At 39.5% G+C, this 19,150-nt stretch overlaps 1 protein-coding gene across 5 annotated transcripts in view; it reads right to left on the bottom strand.

The window, feature by feature from the left end:
• Positions 1-19,150, bottom strand: part of tenm4 (teneurin transmembrane protein 4) — a 523,453-nt gene that overhangs the window by 264,917 nt on the left and 239,386 nt on the right. The window contains exon 4 of one of the 5 annotated variants that reach the window (XM_041199166.1): positions 6,901-6,926. The exons of the other annotated variants lie outside the window; for them this stretch is intronic. Coding sequence (XP_041055100.1) covers positions 6,901-6,926 — 26 coding nt within the window. The remainder of the gene's footprint in view (positions 1-6,900; positions 6,927-19,150) is intronic. 5 annotated transcript variants of the gene reach the window in all.

Consider the following 19,150-nt stretch of genomic DNA (forward strand, 5'->3'; position numbering starts at 1 on the left):
TTCACTGGACGTACCCCTCAATGTGGTGCACTGGGTTTCACAGTGTAGTTCCCTGAACAGAACACAGAAAACATAGGATCAAGATTAAGCCATTCAGCCCATGAACCTGTTCTACCACTGAATCATATCATAGTAGATCTGTAACTCAATTCCATTTGCCCACCTTCAATACCCTTTTTATGTCACAAACTATTTAAATCCACCTCAAAACAAACTTTGAAGAATAAAAACAGAAAATACTGGAAACACTCAGCAGGTTAGGCAGTGTCATTAGATAGAGAAACAGAGTCAACGGGCTGTATTTTATCAAAAGTGTGGACAGCCCACTGCCGGGTGGCAGGGGTGGGGGGGAGGGGTTGATACTTGAGTTGGAGGCATGCACGAAAGGGTATTGGGACTTCCTCAGTGATTTTACAAGGAGGGGTTCAGCAAGCAGGGGAGCTGGCCAGCCAATTAAGGGTGGCAGGCAACTCATAGTGCTGGCAGTTTGCTGTTTGGCATCATTTTTAAAGGCACATCGACAGCATTTCAGGCAGGCTGCAGACAGACTACAAAGGAAGGGATTTATATTAACGGATGCTGCGAGGAATGGCATCATCATGAGGAAGGGTCACTCTTTGATTCAGTTATACCTCACTGGAGGTGTTCCTGCAGGTGACTAGTCAACAAAGATGACATCCTGCTTCCAAATTTAACAAGTGGAAGAGTTTAGCATTAATGTCAAATAGTTGAGCCTGACTGTACCTAATGGGTGCCGAGCATAACTTTCCCAGCACCATCTATAGGAACAGTACCAACATGGATTTATGAAAGGGAAATCATGTTTGACAAACCTGTTTAAGAGGTTTTTGTGGATTCAACTAGCAAAATAGACTGGAGGAACAAGTGGATGTGGTATACTTGGATTTTCAGAAGGCTTTTGAAAAGGTCCCACACATGTTTTCTTATAAACATCAAGGGATATGGGGATAATGCAGGAAAATGGTGATGAATTAGATGATCAGCCATGATCTCACTGAATGGTGGAGCGGGCTTGATGGTTTACTCCTACTCCTGTTTCTTATGTTCTCATGTTCACAGAAACAACCTTCACAGGAGGTTAGTAAACAAAATTAGAGCACATGGGATTGGGAGTTATGTTCTGGCATGGATTGAGAGTTGGTTAACAGACAGAAAAGAAGAGGAATAAATGGGTCATTCACAAATTGGCAAGTTGTGAATAGTGGGGTACCGCAAGGTTGAGTGCTTGGGACCCAGCTATTCACAATCTATATCAATAATTTCGATGCAGAGACTAAAGGTAGAGGGTTGTAATTTCAGAGCTCCAGGGCAGTGTAACTGGGGGGTACCCCAAAGATGCATTGGGGGACCCCCCCCGCCCCAAGCCCGCCAGCCGCGCCCCCCCCCCCCCCCCCCCCCCCCCCCCCACCCCAACCCACCCACCGAACCCCGGAGGTTCCCAGGTAAGAATTACATGGCAATTGCCAGCGAAGTGCAAACTTCAATGGGCAGTTGCCTTGCCTTGGAAACCATCTGACAATGTGGAAAAGTGAGTTGTGAAGAGGATGCAAAGAGGCTTCAAAGGGATTTGGACAGATTAAGTGAGTAGGCAAGAACATAGTAGATGGAATATAATGTGAAAAAATGTGAGGGTAACCACTTTGGTAGGAAAAACAGAAATGCAGAGTTTTTCTAAATGGTGAGAGATTGGGAAGTGTTGATGTCCAAAGGGACCTTGTTCACGAGTCAACAAAAGTTAACATGCAGGTGCAGCAAGCAATTGAACCAGGGGACACAGTGTCAGAGTAAGAGGCAGGCCATTTAGGATTGAGATGAGGAGGCATTTCTTCACTCAATGGGTGCTGTATCTTTGAATTCTCTACCCAGGGGGCTGTGGACGCTCAGTCATTTAGTTTATTCAAGACAGAGATCGATAGATTTCTAAATATTAAAGATATCAAGAGATATGCAGGAAAATGGCATTGAGGTAGTAGATCAGCCATGATCCAGTTGACAGGCGGAGCAGGCTCGAGGGGCCAAATGGCCTACTCCTGCTCCTATTTTCTATGTTCCTAGTACTAATATTGCAACCACTATTTTTAATAAACAATTGATGAGGTCATGAATATTAATGCTTTAAATAATAATTATTCTCTCTTGCGACCTTTTTCCTTTTGTCTGGCAGAAAGTTTCATTGTGAATGGCCATTTGGTTATGGGACGTTATCCTAGTCTCTCTAACCTGCTGAAATGCTTTCTCTGATCAAATAGTTGTGACAGTACCAGAATATAGGGAGACAAATTAACCTCTCTACCTTCGTTTGGTAAGTGGAGGATATACAAAATGATTAGCTGTTGAGGATATTCTGATTTATAACAAATAGCTATAACAGTGCATAAGGCAGTCTGTGTGTGTATAACTTGTCCTTTCAGTGGAATATATCCTACGTCATAATATATATATATATATACATATATATTCAGTGAAACATTCCATATTATGCAAAGTAAATTCAAACACATTGTTTTGCACTTTGATAATGCAATTTCAAATTAGTAGCTATTTGTTCAATGCAGCGTCTGTGTCAACATGATAGTTAAATTACAATGCATTGCAACATAGAAATTGGATTGTATGTGGCTTGATTCACTGCTACTGGTATTTTTAGAGTTGGCAGGAGAGATAGCTGGAGGTTTAGAAATTTGATTGTGCTGTACTGTTTTACAGCTGTAAATTGGAATCTGAGGGTCCAATATGCCGGGGAGCATATCCCACATCATAATATATACAAATACAATGGTTCAGTGAAACATTCCAAGTTCTGCAAATTAAATTCAAACACATTGTTTTGCGCACACACTCCTTGTGCTAGGAATTCATCACTTTCCATAATAGATCTGGCTGCTCAGTCAATATCCAGGGTATGGACCCAAAATGGAGTTAGGCCCATTGCATATGCAAATCCATATGGTTAGTTGAGCAAAAAACCAAAAAACTGCGGATGCTGGAAATCCAAAACAAAAACAGAATTACCTGGAAAAACTCAGCAGGTCTGGCAGCGTCGGCGGAGAAGAAAAGAGTTGACGTTTCGAGTCCTCATGACCCTTCGACAGAACTGACGAAGGGTTCTGTCGAAGGGTCATGAGGACTCGAAACGTCAACTCTTTTCTTCTCCGCCGACGCTGCCAGACCTGCTGAGTTTTTCCAGGTAATTCTGTTTTTGTTTTGGTTAGTTGAGCAGTCTGTTGAACTGCTTTCAACAGAGGTGTTACAGGTGGACCGTCCTGGATTGTTTCCTGATTGTGTGATAACGGGGTCAAAAGCTCATCGGGAAGAACAAGATAAATAAGATGGTCAGGTAATTTAAAGGCAGGACATAGGTGTTGAAATCCAATTAGCAGGCACTGTGTCTGATAGCATTGTTTAGGAAGAGACAGGACAGGACAATTCAGCTGAAATGATTAACTCAAGGCAGTTAATTAAGTTGTAGCAGGAGGAGTTGCAATTAAAGCACTTATATCAGAAGGCTTACTCAGAAACAGGCAAAATGTATTCCAGTATGTTATTACCTTAAGGGAGATAGTTTAATGAGAAAATGGAGGCCAGATCATGTTTCAGCAAATGAAAGCTGTGAGGAGGTACATCAGATTGTTATCCCATTAGGGTTTGGAAATGAGATTCTGAAGATTGCTCATGAAATTCCAAAGGGGGGACATTTAGGAATTAGACAGGCACAGGCAAAAGTATAAAAACATTTTTATTAGCCAGGATTGCATAGAGATGTAGTCAAATTCTGTAGAACCTGTCACACATCTGGTAACTGGTAATACCAATACCAGCATTTGAAGAACCTTTTACCAGGGTCATAATTGATTGTGTAGGACCCCTCCTTAATACTAAAAGTGGAAATCAGTACTTACTGACAATAATGGATGTGTCTATCAGTTTCCTGAAGCGATACCTTTAAGAAATATTACAACTAAGATGATTGTAGAAGAGTTAACTTAATCTTTTGCAAGATATGGTTTACCTAAGGAAATAAAATTTGAACCCTGATCAGATTGTATGTCACAGTTGTTTAAGGAAGTAATGAACAGTTTGGAGAGAAAACTATTTAGAGTCACGAGGGGCTTTGGAAAGATGGCATGAAAATTTAAAAACTATGATGAGAGCGTACTGTCAGGATTATCCACAGGATTGGGATAAAAGAATTTCATTCTTGTTATTTGCTATTAGAGATGTTCCTAATGTGTCAACCAGTTTTAGCCTTTTTAAACTAGTTTAGACAAGTGTCAAAGTGCTTTTGAAAAGCTATTGCAGTCACACAAACCTATTTGTGGGAATAAGTTGGGGAAGGCAGATTTAGCCACACATGGTACATTTGTAAAAATTTCATCTTCAATAAGGCAACATCCTTATAGGTTAAATCTGGCAAAGTTATCACAAGTACAGAAAGAAATTGATTTCATGCTTCAAAATTACATCAGTGAGTCTAGTTGCAATAGCTGGAGTTCGCCCATTGTACTGGTACCGAAACTGGATGGAACACAAAGACTGTGTGTGGACTATCAAAAGTTAATGCGGTGACAAAAGTGGATTTGTACCCTTAACCACGGTTGGAAGATTACATTGAGAAAGTCGGACAATCAAAATTTATCACAAAGATTGAGTTGCTAAAAGGGCATTGGCAAGTACCGTTATCGGGGAGAGCAAAGGAGATATTGGCTTTTGTGACGCCAAATGGACTATGTCAGTTTAACGTCATGCCGTTTGGTATGAAAAATGCACCTGTAATATTTCAAAGACTGACAAACAAAGTAATTGCAGATCTAAGCAATTGTGCTGTTTATATTGATGAATTAATAGTTTTCAGACAGTTGTGAGAGGAGTATTTAAGCATCTGGAAGAATTATTTTCTCAATTACAAGAAGCTAGTTTGTTGATGATGTTGGCGAAAAGTAAGTTTGCAAAAAACGCAAGTTATGTGTCTAGCCATACCATTGGCATGGTAAGGTGGCTCCAAGAGATGTGAAGGTCAAAGCTATCATGGATTTCCCAATGTCTACACCAAAATGAGAAGTTTTGAGATTTCTGCGCATGAGTGGGTTTTACCAGAAATTTGTACCAAATTTTAGCCGAGTGGTTGTTCCACTGACTCAACTATTAAAATCAAAACAAAAAGTTTCAATGGACATTTGAGTGCCAGAAGGCATTTGTTAGTCTGAAAGCTGTATTAGTTACAACACCAGTTTTAGCAGTAACCAATTATGCCAAGCAATTTAAGTTGGCAGTTGACGCAAGCGATATAGGAATCAGGGCCATACTGTTACAAGAAGATAACACTGGAATTGAAAAACTGATCGGATATTTTTCATGGAAGTTGAATGCACAACAGAGAAAACATTCACCGATTGAAAAGGAGACATTGGGTTTGGTGTTAGCATTGCAGCATTTTGCCATCTACGTGGCAAACAATTCAACAGAAACAATTGTTTATACAGGCCACAATCCTTTAAAGTTTCTGGACAAATTTCGAGGCAAAAATGCAAGGCTATTCAGATGGAGTTTTTTACTGCAACAATTTAATCTACGCATAGCACATGTCGCTGGACGACTGAATCTGATTGCAGCTGTGTTATCAATAGTTTGAAGCTTAAAGGGAAAAATGGACATTTTAAAACCTGGACACTGAAGTGGAATGATTTCTGCTGATACCAAGGACTTGTGTGTGTCTGTGTGTGTGTGTGTGTATATATATATATATTATATAATATATATACATAAACATATATATATATAATACATATATATATATACACATACGTAAATATACATATATAATTACATCAATACATGCATCTGGTACTGTAATAGTGTAATAAGTATAGAAGATAGTGTTATTAAAAATTGAGCCATCTTTTAAAATTATGATGCTTCATTTTTGATAAGGAGGGGGATGTCATGAAGAAATATTAATGTGCATAATGTTATTGTAAATTATTTTTTAAAATAGAGTTTAGTGGTATCTATGTTTGTGTCTTAATTTGATTAAAGCCAGCTAGTCCGGGTGCCTTGATGTATAGTAGTTTTGAGATGTTAATTGGATGAACAGTAAGGAGAAATGTAAGGTAAAGTGTTCTTTTGCATTTGAAGAATAAACCATTCAAGACTGCGAGTAAAATCTTGCATCTAGCTAGAAGAAGCCAAACAATTTGTTTATTTTTTCAGCTTACTAATGAAATTGGTGCTATGAAAGGAATTTTGTTGTTAGAAGAGCTGAAGTTCAAAAGACCTAGGGATACAATGGAAAATTTACAAAGGGAAAGCTAGATATATAAAGAAAGGAGTTTGTATATTTAAGGCCTAATCAGCCTGTATGCCTCCAACCAACTTGCAAACGAACCTAATTTAGGTTTCGTAAGGTCAAATGTGCTTTGCCTGGTGTCTATTTAAAGTCTATGGGTTACTCTTGCCTTAGTGGAGATTGACCTGGGGGTTGATGAACTTGGGGATTTGTTAAAAAGTTACTATAGTAGTAATTTGTAGCCATGTGTATGTTTAATTTTTTGTTAAATTGATCATTTTTAAATTTAGTTTTATTTAAAAGACAAGAGACCCAGTGGTCTTATTCCTACTGAATTCAAAGTCTGCATCTTGAAATTACAAATTGCAAAAATGGATTATGACAGTTGTTTCAATTTTCCCTCTGGAATTTGAACAACATAGCCTTTACCATTACCTCTGTCATAATAGACCCTATGCCTGTTTCAGCCCATTTTGGACAGGCTGGGCAGCATTTTGGGGTGCCAACGTCATGGTGAAAAGCTGATCCCGAGTCCCCACTTGCCTGCAGTGAGAGCGGCTCGGCGATTTTACCAGAGGCGGGCTGCTCTGAGGCACAGCAGTGCTACCGGGAGAGGCGGTCGCTGCTGAGGTAGCTGTTTGGAAACCTCGAGGCTCCTATAGATAAGTCCAAATAAAGTTCACGTGGCCTATGTGTTAGAAGGGATACATCACCCTCACGCCACCCCCGCTTCCTCAACCCCCATGACTCCTGGAGAGAGCGTTGGGGCCTCAGGTGCTACCTTCCCTGCTTGCAGCCCCATCTTAGTACCATCCAGCCTCCAGCTCCAATGGCTCCCTAGGCTGCCATAGGGAGACCGCCTCCATTACCTGGCAGTGGGGTCACACTGCCATCAGCTTCATAAAGTAGGGGCCTTTAATTAGTGCATCAGATTGCAACCTGATTTAAGCATGATCTGATTTCTAAGCATAAGATGCAGATCATGAGGGTGCTGTCTGGGTAAGAACAGGGCTTCAAGACCTTTTTCTGCTAATGAAATGTCAAATACACTTTGAATACCACTAAAACATTCTGTAAAGTATATCAATCAATTGACCCATAATCTAAAAACAAAACACTGTGGATGTGGAGATTGAAATAAAAACAGAAAGTTCTGGAAAACTCAGCAGGTCTGGCAGCATCTGTGGAGAGAGAAGCAGGGTTAACATTTCAAGTCTAATATGATTCTTATTCAGAACTAAGTTCATAATCTATACACATAACATGGCATTAAGCCCATAAAATTTTGCATATCTCAGAGATTATGTCATAATTAACAAAGCACTGCAAGTGAAATAATACATTTATGGTGACATGAACAACAATTTGTTTTTTACAATCTGTGCCATAACAAGCCAGGGAAGCATCTTGCATTCTACCCTGTCTTTGAACTGATTCTTTCTTGCCTCAATTACTTTCCTATTGATAGCCGGGGATTTGCATTTGGTATAAATGTGGGATAATAATTTTATCAAAAATTACAACAGTTCAGCAGTGGTTTGCATATTTTTTTGATTTTTCACCCTGCAAAGATAAAAAGGGCTTATATAAATTGAAGGCAAAAAGAGAGTAGAGAAAGAGACCATGTTGTAATATCAGATTTGAAATTTTGGCTATAAATCACTTTGGTTCACTTCAAACTCAGGTTTGTGTCTTCAAGCTATTAATTGGTATTCACTTCTTAAAGACTGCTGCTGATTTTGAAGGGAGTGATTTGATTTAAATTCAAGATGAAAATAACCTCTAAAGTGACAAAATGTCAGTTAGTTTAGTTCCTTTAGTTAAATAAACCCTTATGTTCTTTAAACTGGTATGGCTGCCTGACTGAGCTCTGCTGATACAGCAGGAAATACCTGAGCATAAAAGTGTCAATCATTTTATTCCAAGTTTGAGGCAAGAACATATGGCATTACATTTTAGCCTTTGGGCCCTGGGTGTTAGTCTGGCTAAGGGGATTGCCATAGCATAATAGCGCTTGCCTACTTTCATTCCATTGAAATTAGTGGAACCAAAATCAGGCAGATTGTCAGAATTTTCAATTTGGTAGACAGTGTGGGTGGATGGGGAGGGGGTAACAACATGGTCAGCCCACACCATTTCCCTTTTCAAAAAATTGGGTAAGGTTTATAAAGGTTGAACAATCTATTATTGTCCCTTTTATATCCTCACTGAAGTTCGAAAGTTCCACTCTCTTTCTCCTTCCCTCCTCTATGGATAAGGACTTGGACCCCAACATAGTCAGTACAGCTCCTCACTCCTGCCAAGGGGAATGCTGGCTCAGTGCAGCTAAACTTTCCCTTCCATTTTTTCCCCCTTCATTTCTACTCTCTGCCATTCTCTTCCTCTCCTTCCCCATCCATCCCTTTTTTCCCCTTACTGTGAAGGAATGGCCCTGGCCCAGTACTACACACATTGCTCTTTGTTACTCCCTTTCTACTCATCCGTCCTCCTGCCAAGACTGCTACTTCTCTCCCTCATAACTTCTCTCTCTTCCTTTCTTCCCTACCATCTACCACCTCTCTCTTCTTGGTCCAGTTATCCCACCATCTTGTATTTTGCTTGATCTGAATACTGAACTTGGTCTTGATTCACTGCGTAGAACACTGCGGTGTATGAACTTATATTTAATTAGCTGTAACAAACCCAGGGGTGAACAAAGAAGCCTTGCAATGGACTTGAGTTTAGTAGATATATCACTTTTGCCCTGTGGGATACTTATTCACAGGGCAGTGTAAGAATAAATATATGTCAAGCCATATCTGAGGCTACGAATTGATTGAAAGGTATGTTGAAAGTAAACAGATAAATGAACTATATTGAAAACAAACAGTAGATACACAGTAAATGTGGAATTTACTATTCCTTCTCAAAGGCACTCATGCTTTATTCCTCATGGTAAACTGAAATGGAAGCCGAGTTCTTGACTAAAACTCACTTAACAATTGATAGCTAACTGATCCACTGAGACTCTTCCTGCCTCTGTCCATTAAACTTCAGAATGACTGCTTATTTGGCCAAGTCAGCTTCTAATATACCATCAAAACCACTTTCAAGATAGACAAACTAAGAATATTTAAGATGTTTCTCTCATTACTATATTAGATGGTTAGCTATTCATGAAAATTAGCTCATACAAATACAGCCGCCAATCATATGCTTCAAAAAGATGCATAAGGTTTTAGCTGTGAATTCAATTATTTAACCTCTTCTAAACTAACTGCTGATTGCTGCTTAAAATTGACTCCTATTAGCAAGTGCATTTTGAACACAGTGTACCAGATAAGCAGGGACAGGGTTAGAATTTACAACTTTTTCTGTTAGCATTATATAACTTGAGCAGCACCACTTTGCATTAAGCCTGGAGCAAGGCAAGGAGGCAAGCCTTCGTGAACTACCACAGCCAGTATGGGGATTGAACCCGCGCAACAACTTTTGTGTTTTGTGAAGTGTTCTGCATCAAACAGTTGAGCCATTTCCAATTAGGGAACCTATATTTTTAACTGTGCATGTACTGAGACAGAAGGAAAAGGAATAAATTAACATCTTGTGTGCATTATGGTGATATATGATTGTGGATGAATTGCAGCAGCTGGTTACGTTCTCCGACTTTGAACCTGCAGTAATTAAGGAGAGAGCACTCACCATCTGTATTAGAGCAGTCAACATTCATGGGGAGATATGAGGTGTCACTAAGAATAAGTGCAATAGATTACCAATGTCGTATTGGAGGCAATCTGCTCCATCTGGAAGCATTAACATTAGTTCCCTCTGTCTGTTACTGCAATTTTTCATTCATTTTAGATTTATTAACGATTGCAGCATGCAATGATTTTTATTTCTGGTATAAGAAAATAACTAAATAATCGAAGTAGCACTGGAAACTAAAATTTACCATTGGTGGTAATATTGGATGAACTTTTAACATGTTCATATGATTGTTATTTGTCCACTATATTGTAGGTGTCAGTTAGCTGGATGAATAGTGTGGGGTGCGCGGGTTCAATCCCCATACTGGCTGTGGTAGTTCATGAAGGCTTGCCTCCTTGCCTTGTTCCAGGCTTAATGCAAAGTGGTGCCGCTCAAGTTATATAATGCTAACAGAAAAAGATGCCTACAATCCTTTATGGACTACAGCTAATTGTGGACTATATCAATTGAGGTGCTAGCAATCAGCTAACACATCCGTGATTATCACAGACTGAAGAACGTCCTTGCATATTGTGTTCTTTTTTAAGCTATCTGCTTTATAAGGGCTGTTGGTCACCTTTCCTTGTTTTTTTTAGTTGACAGGTTTGCATTTTGTACAAAAGAAAAGATCAAACAGAAAATTAAAACTGCAGATATATCAATTATAAATTCCTTTTCATGATGCATTTTTAGAAATATTTATTATTACTGCAATCTTAAAACTAACTGCAAGTTTGGCAATCAAAATCGTTTCATGACTCACTCCCATATTGTCTTGATGCTCAAAGTGCACTGGAAGAATTTCAGCATGGAATTAACCTGACTTTTAAATATAATAAACTTTGCATTCATTTGTTTTCAGTTATACAGCAACAGATTCTATAGACATAAAGGTTCCATATAAAATAAATAGTGTAGTTAATGAAAGTAAAGCCTTGTGCTGTTTATGTCAACTGTAATCTATAATGACCTTTTTAATTGATTTGTTTGCTACCTGGTCTGATGCTCATGCCAGAGGGCATTTCAGTCTCAAAATGCACACCGGTTCCCAGCAGCTTATGACCCCATGGGCCCAATTCAACCAGATGTCAGAGTGAATGTTCTTCTTTGTTATTTTATTGGAGGAGTCAGCTACTCAACCTCTGGGGGCAATTTCACATGCTTAGGACTAGTTCAAGCCATCATAGCTTCAATGCATGTGTGCACCTGTGTGTATTGGGCCTGGAGCTTCCACTCAGTGGCACTGATTTTGCCAGTGAAATTCGACCAAATCAGCAAAGATTATGTAATTTTAAATGCAATTTACATTCAGTGCAAATCAAGTTTCAACAATCTTTTGCATCAGTTTTATAAACATCACAGTAGAAGCTGGCCCCATCCACAAAACTGGCCACACCCCTGGTGCATTAATTATCATCCGGGGTTTTCTACATATTTTGCAAGTAATTTATAATTGGGTTACACAGAAATTCTGGATTGACACTGATTAAAATGTTTATTTTGTGATAAACTTATTTTCAGCTGTTTTAATCAGACTTCAAGTTACCACTCTTCAATAATATGAAGGAAAATTTCTTTCAAGGATATTTTTAAGAATTGTGCTTTTAAACACTGCCCCAACACCCTGGTTCATGGCAGAATTTGCATTTGGGAATAATCAACTGAATTTCAGCAGAAACTCGTGGGTAGTAGGGGAACACTTTTTTAACCCTTGTACAACGTTGGGCACAATTTGTGCCAGGATTGCTAATTGTGCCCAAAGCAGAAACTTCATCCCTGTATGTTTTTCCTTTTGTTACTCACACAGGTTACGTTTGGTCCTTGGTGAAATCTGACCTTTGTGTGATTAAAAAGCAAAACATACAACAGTTGAAATCTTTTTAAAAGTAAGAAATCCACTATTTTCTTTCCTTTAACTGTGGGATGAGGTTATGGAAAGGGCAATGTTTATGAAACAGAATAATTTAAATGTACAGAACGTAACACAAAAAATAAACCAATTTGTTCCAGCAGTTAGGCAGACGTGCTGCAGCAAATGCCTGTGGGGGCTTAATAATTACAGCAGACATATGAAAGAGAAATAAAAACAGATTAATAAAACTATTGGATGAATAACAACAGAAGGGATGAGCTGCTTGCTTTATTTGGCAACTTGAATTTGAATCTCTACTACTGTACAGGGAATTTGCTATTAATGTTAGGTGCAATGGTGATAAGACGGAGATACCTGATCTAATGGACTCAATTCGATACAAGTTGGTTAATGGACGACAAAAGTAACAAATGTGGAAATAGATTGTAATAATAAGGAACCAAATAAATAGAAATGAAAGGGAGTAGATATAATTCTTCTGTCATATCCTCTAGTTTTAATGATAGACCCATGCCTGGAAAGCTAACTCAATGGTTCTTTTCACTGATCTGCTGTTTCCCCACCATTTTCTGGTTTTGTTTCCGATTTCCAGCACCTTAAGTTTTTTTTTCTTTTAGTTTTAATGGATAGGGAGCAAGGAGGGAGAATGCCAACTTAATTAGGGGAAGAAATAGAAGAAGAACGTCAGTTTAATTGGTTTGAAAGAACACCAGTGCCTGGGTGGAACTTAAGAGGGGGGAAAAAGAAGGCTGCCAGTGTGAACTAGAATGGTTGGAGGAGAGGAGAGTTGGATTAGATGCAGCATCTCTGTGAACTGGTAAATTAAGAGGTTGGATATTTCAGTACTGAGCTGCTGCTTTCTACAGTCAAAGGTGCATTTCAAAAGTTGCTCCTTGCTTCCAACTGCACCCCAATCCTCCTCCACAGTTGCGCTGTGTTACATGGCAATTCTGTTGCAGAAATTCTGATTAATGCTTAAATTAGCTGACCTCATGCTTTATCATGTGTCAGTGCTGCAAACAGACACTGGGCAAAACGATTTCAGAGCAGCCTGCCTCATGGAATTTCAGAGTGCCAACATATGTGTCAAACATGAAAGTTTCCATGTGATGCAAGCAACAAACGCATCAAAGACTTTACTAAATTGAAACTGAGCACAGTAAAATTCAGCTAATAACAAGTGCAGTGGAACAGTCAGCAAAATTTGTAATGCAGGCATGAAGTGTTGATATGCAAATACATTGTTAAGTAAGGTTTCAGATGAGACCCTTTACCAAACCCAATTACATTGTTCCCTCCACTAAATAATAAAAATACAAAACAGTGTAATTAGAATGGTTATTCTTGTCTTTCTAAGATTATTTATTAAACTTTTATCTCAGGAAAATGTATAAATACTCCTAAAACCTTATCTTCATATTCCAGTGCAAAGCAGTCACGTATCAAATGTTGCTCAGGTTCATAATCACAGAATCTTTCTCAAGGTGCAGCTTTTAAGGGAGAATTTGGAGAGATCAGTATTTCAGATATTATATCATTTTCTTTCCGTGCATAAATTTAACTGCTTGGTTTAATTTCTATTAAACAATTAAATGAAATTGACTTATTGTAAAGTACTGAAGCTGGAGTTCAAACTGAGGTTACACATCGTCAACAACTACACATGTTGGATTGTTATACGCTCCAACTGAGAGTTATTTTCACAACTGCCATTGATTTGAGATTTGTGATTAACCATCTTTAGTAATTGATGTGTATAGCAATAGAATACAAGTACAAATGATAATCCGCGAAAACCATAGAAAAACAGTGAAAGGGATTTTCATTTTTTCCCAATCAGCGTGATTGGTTGGAAAATATATTCAAACAAATATTGATTGCAGTATTTGGCTGATAAGATAAAACATACTCAGGGTACAGATGTGGGGGTACAACAACGCTTTGCCATTTGGTTTGGGAATTCGGTACATTTTTGGCTACATCTTCAGTTCTCAGTTCAAATTAACTGCTATAGACCTCAGTTGAAGTCAATATTTGTATATAATTGCTCCGCAATAAGAAGCCTAGAAACTGAGAGTCGACACCAGGGTGCATCTGGAATTTGGCCACAACCAAAACTCTCAGATGACAATGGGTTTTGGCATGTATTTCTTGAGTTAAAAACCCCAAATAAAGCCATTCTCTAAAAGTGCATGAAATGATCTCCTGCAAATTCATTATAGGAGCCTAGAATATAAATAGTTACCAACTAATTCCTCTGTGTGTATTTAAAACTGGACTCTCCTATTTTAACCAAATGTTATCCAGAATCAGGTTCCACCCAGCCACATTCAGCACACCAATCTGTGCTAGTGCTTTTCTCATTTAGTTACGTGATCAATGCTCACTCCGGATATCATTTTATATTCCTTTCATTGAGCAACCATTCCTTGTATGCAAATTTATGGACTCCTCTTCAATAAAGGTTTGTGACAGAAAATTACAAATTCTAATCTCATCCCTCTGTGTCATAAATGCTGCTTGAGTTATTCTAGAGGTTTTTTTATCATCTGCTGTTTTACTAGACTATTGAAACTATTAACCATTCATTACACAAATAAATAGTTCCTGACATCAAGCCAGATGCTAGGTTGCCACTTGTGTTTTAATTTGAAATTGTGCTGCAGATTAACCTTGCTATTTTTCTTCTTATTTGAAGCAACTTGGGACATTTTAACTGTTAAAGGTGCTATATAAATGCAAGTTGTTATATTTAGAATACCTGATTAAGATCCTCTTTCATTTACATCTTTGAAGGCATAAGAGTCCAAATTGTCGAAAACTTTCCTCATAACTCAATTTATTGGTAACAGAGCCAAGCAGGAGAGAGAAAGGAACAAAAAATGAAAGCAAGACAAAGAATTACAGTAAAATAGAGATAGCTTGGTTGGAGTAAAACAAATCAGTGACTTTTCGTGTTACTTTGAAAAGGAGATTTCCATGACATTTTTACCATGACCAATCCATGAATTTCCCTAAGGTTGACCACAACGGAATTATAGCCCAAGACACAGAGATTTTCTGGTCAGGATCCTTTGAATTGAAGTCACATGGAGTGAAGGCTGAGCTCCAGGGCAATTGAAGGGCTAACTCAATTTGATGCACACACTAGGAGCCCACTCATTCTACACTGTCGTTGTTTTACAAAAAAGACAATTTGATAAGTAACATCAGTCACATCATTAGAAAAGGAAAGTTTAAAAAACAAAATCATTGGGTTACATGGGGGTGACCAAGTATGTGTTGTGATAGAAGTTAGGGATTTAAGAATGGATTTGTATGATTGTTTGTACTCCAAGGTAAAAGGTATAGCAAATTGAATATTTATTGATCTATTTTTCTACAGAGGGACCTTGCAGAGGAGCAGCAGTCAGGGACAAAGCAACATTTGCATATGTCTTCTATCCCCATTTACTTACTGGCTTTTGAGCATTCAAGGTGATATAAAATTCTCCCAAATGGCCCAAAATATTCTATACCTGCTTTCTTTCAACAATCTCTTAACTAATTTTAAATTCCATATTCTAATAACATCCCAGAAACACAGGATAGATTGAGAGTTGCGCATTGTGGGCAGAATTTTTCCCTTGGCGTGCGGGATGGGCGAGAGTGGTCGGGAAGCCGACCGCCGACCGCGATCTGCAGTGCTCCACAATTTTACGTGGGCGAGCCAATTAAGGCCCGCCCAGCGTGATATGCGAGCAGCAGCGCTGAGCACTTCCTGTGTGGGCGGGGGGAGGGCGGTGAGCGGGCCGAGCGCGAACTTTGTGCATTTGCGCGACAGAGTGCAGAATAATCTCCCTGAGGAAGAATATATTGAACCAATTATTGAACATCAGAAAAACTTAATAAAAAATGTTCCCTCATGTGACTCTGTCACATGAGCAGGGACATGTTTTTAGCTAAAAAATGATATTTTTATTTTATTCGTATTTGTTTTTGGAAACCTATCCCATTCGTAGATGAGATTTCCAACAAAATGCAAAGGGTGCTTGGCCTTTTCGCCTGCCCGCCAACCGTTAGGTTAAACAGGCATTGAAAAATTAAACTCAACTGATAACTTAATGGCCTTAATAGGCCAGAGCCGACAGCACACCCACCGACCAAACTATCGTGTGACTGCGCGTTGACGTTGGCACACTCGGCCAATGTCATCACGTGTCATTTCACACTCAGTCGGGTTGGGTGCACGGCCACCTGCCGAGTTAAAAATTCTGGCCTGTGGGTTTAAATATACAGATGCACATCCAGGAGTGGCAGCAGGCAGGCTCAGCTGGGCCTCAATGGCATGTTACCTAGTCAACAGGAAGTGTACGCTGCCATAAATAGCTATGCAAGAAACTGCTGTCAGGGACTGGGTATGGTGATTGGCACAGTCTAAGTGCTCTGGGAGGGGAATCCCAGTCTGGGGTGATGGGGGTCTGGTGGTTGGGGTGAGAAAACCTGGGGCTGGGGAATACCAAGGTTTCCTTGTGGGCATTAAAAAATATGTCAAACGCTTGCTTTGCCTCTTCTGGCCAAAGCTTTTGACTGGCAAGGAAGTTACCACTCAGACCTCAAGTTAGTGTGACAGATCGGGCCCTGATGATGTCATTGGACCTGATCTACATATTTAAAGAGAACCCTATCAGCATAGGTGAGCAATTTAAATCCCGATAGGTTAAATTTAAATGAAAAAGGAGTGCTTAAGTTCCTCACTCTATTTTAACTATCCCAACATCCAGTCTATAGAATATAGAAAAGTTACAGCACAGAAGGAGGCCATTCAGCCCACCTTGTCCATGCCAGCCTGAGGACTCCCAGGTGCCCTTTCTAATCCCACCTTCCTGCACCCAGCCCATAGCCCTAGCAGTTTACAGCACTTAAGATGCAGATCCAGGTACTTTTTAAAAGTGTTTAGAGTTTCTGCCTCTACCACCAACTTGGGCAGCGAATTCCAGATGCCCACTACCCTCTGTGTAAAAAAGTTCTTCCTCATATCCCCCCTACACCTTCTGCTACTTATCTTGAATCTATGTCCCCTGGTTCTAGAATTCTCCACCAAGGGAAACAATTTTATCCTGTCCACTCTATCTATTCCCCTCATAATTATGTGCACCTCAATCAAGTCACCTCTCAGCCTTCTTTGTTCAAAGGAAAATAACCCCAATCTATCCAATCTCTCCTCGTAGCTACACTTTTCTAACTCTGGCAACATTCTTGTAAACCTCCTTGGCACTCTCTGCAGAACTATTACGTCCTTTCTGTAATGTGGTGACCAGATCTGCATACAATACTCCAGTTGTGGCCTCACCAGTGTTTAATACAATTCTAACATTATATCCTTACTCTTGTGTTCTAAACCTCTGCCATTGAAGGAGAGCATTCCATATGCCTTCTTTACAACCTTGTCTACTTGAACTGCTACCTTCAGGGACCTGTGTACTTGTACACCAAGATCGCTCACTTCATCTACCCCTCTTAGTATATTCCCATTTATTTTGTAATCCCTGTAACTGTTTGTAGTTCTCTTCTCTATGTTAAAATCCATCTGCCACTTTACCGCCCACTCCACCAATCCATCTATATTGTTTTGGAGATTATGGCTATCCTCTACACTATCCACTACTCAGCCAAACTTTGTGTCGTCTGCAAATTTCCCAATCATGCCCCCCACGTTCACGTCCAAATCGTTAAAATATAACACAAACAGCAAGGGTCCCAACACCGAGCCCTTTGGAACAGCACTTGAGACAACTTTCCATTCGCAAGGGCATCCATCGACCATTACCCTTTGTTTCCTGTTACAAAGCCAACCTCTTATCCAGTTTGCCACATTACCCTGAATCCCATGGGCTTTTTCTTTCCTGATCAATCTGCCATGTGAGACCTTGGCAAATGCCTTGCTAAAATTCAAGTACACAACATCCACTGCACTACCTTCATCAACCCTTCTTGTCACTTCCTCAAAGAATTCAATTAAATTTGTGAAGCAAGGCCTTCCTTTAACAAATCCATGCTGACCATCCCTGACTAGTCCATGCCTTTCCACATGACAGTTAATCCTATTTCTCAGGATTGATTCTACTAATTTGCTCACCACCGATGTAAGACTAACTGGCCTATAATTGTTTGGCATTTCCTTTGATCCCTTTTTAAACAATGGAACTACGTTTGCATTTCAAAAGCTTATGTCATTTCTACAATCGTGATTTTGTCTACACAATAATGATCAGGCCAAGTATGGTCCGAACATGAATATTCCAGGGGGCTGGAGATGCTGATATCTGATGCTAAACAATAAAAATTTATGAAGTGGGATGAGTTTAAAGGACATTAAAATGAAAATAAAAAAATTAAGGCTTTGCCATTTCAATGGGATTCATTTGGCTTCCTGCCTTAACTTTGGTTGGAACCTGACAGAACCCCTAAGAAAATGGGGGTGATCTGATAACATTATCCAATGTCATTGTCCACGGCCCATTTCGTGAACTGTGTGGTCACTTTAAGATTTGCATGCAACTGCCCATGAAAGCACTTTAAAGGGACCACTGCTTAATTGCCACCATTTCTGATAGTTACCTGGCTGTCTTTTAAAGTGTGGATCTGCCATTTGCTCCTTACCAGGCGAATGACAGTTGAAGGATGGAAAACCCTTAGCCTTGCTCCTGAGACTCAATGGGGACTTGTGGAGGCTGGTACACAAAGAAAAGTTAAATGTATGAGTGTCCACTAGCGGATCACACTAGTGAGATCCAGGTCTAAGGTGTAGCAAGGAAACCTGAAGAAGAAACGTACATTATGTACAATCATACAAAAAGGAGGGGAAGTAGGCCATTTGGCCCCTCGAGTATGCCTGGACATTCAATAAGATCATGGCTGATCTGTTTGTGTTTTGAATTCCACATTCAAATCCATGATAACCTTTGATTCTCTTGCCTAACAAGAATCTATCTGCCTCCGTTTTAAAAATATGCAGCGACCCTGCCTCCACCGCCTTCTGGGGCAGAGAGTTCCAAAGCCGCGCAGGGAAGAAATTTCTCCTCATCTCTGTTCTAAAAGGGCGAACTCTAATTTTAAAACATTGCCCCATAGTTCTGGAGTCAGCCACAAAAGGAAACATCCTTTTTCACGTCCACCTTGTCCAGGCCATTCAGGATCTTATATACTTCAATCACGTCATCCCTCACCTTCTAAACTCCAGTAGAAACAAGCCCAGTCTGTTCAAC

This window comes from Carcharodon carcharias, chromosome 11 (genome assembly GCF_017639515.1).
Source record: "Carcharodon carcharias isolate sCarCar2 chromosome 11, sCarCar2.pri, whole genome shotgun sequence".
NCBI lineage: Eukaryota > Metazoa > Chordata > Chondrichthyes > Lamniformes > Lamnidae > Carcharodon > Carcharodon carcharias.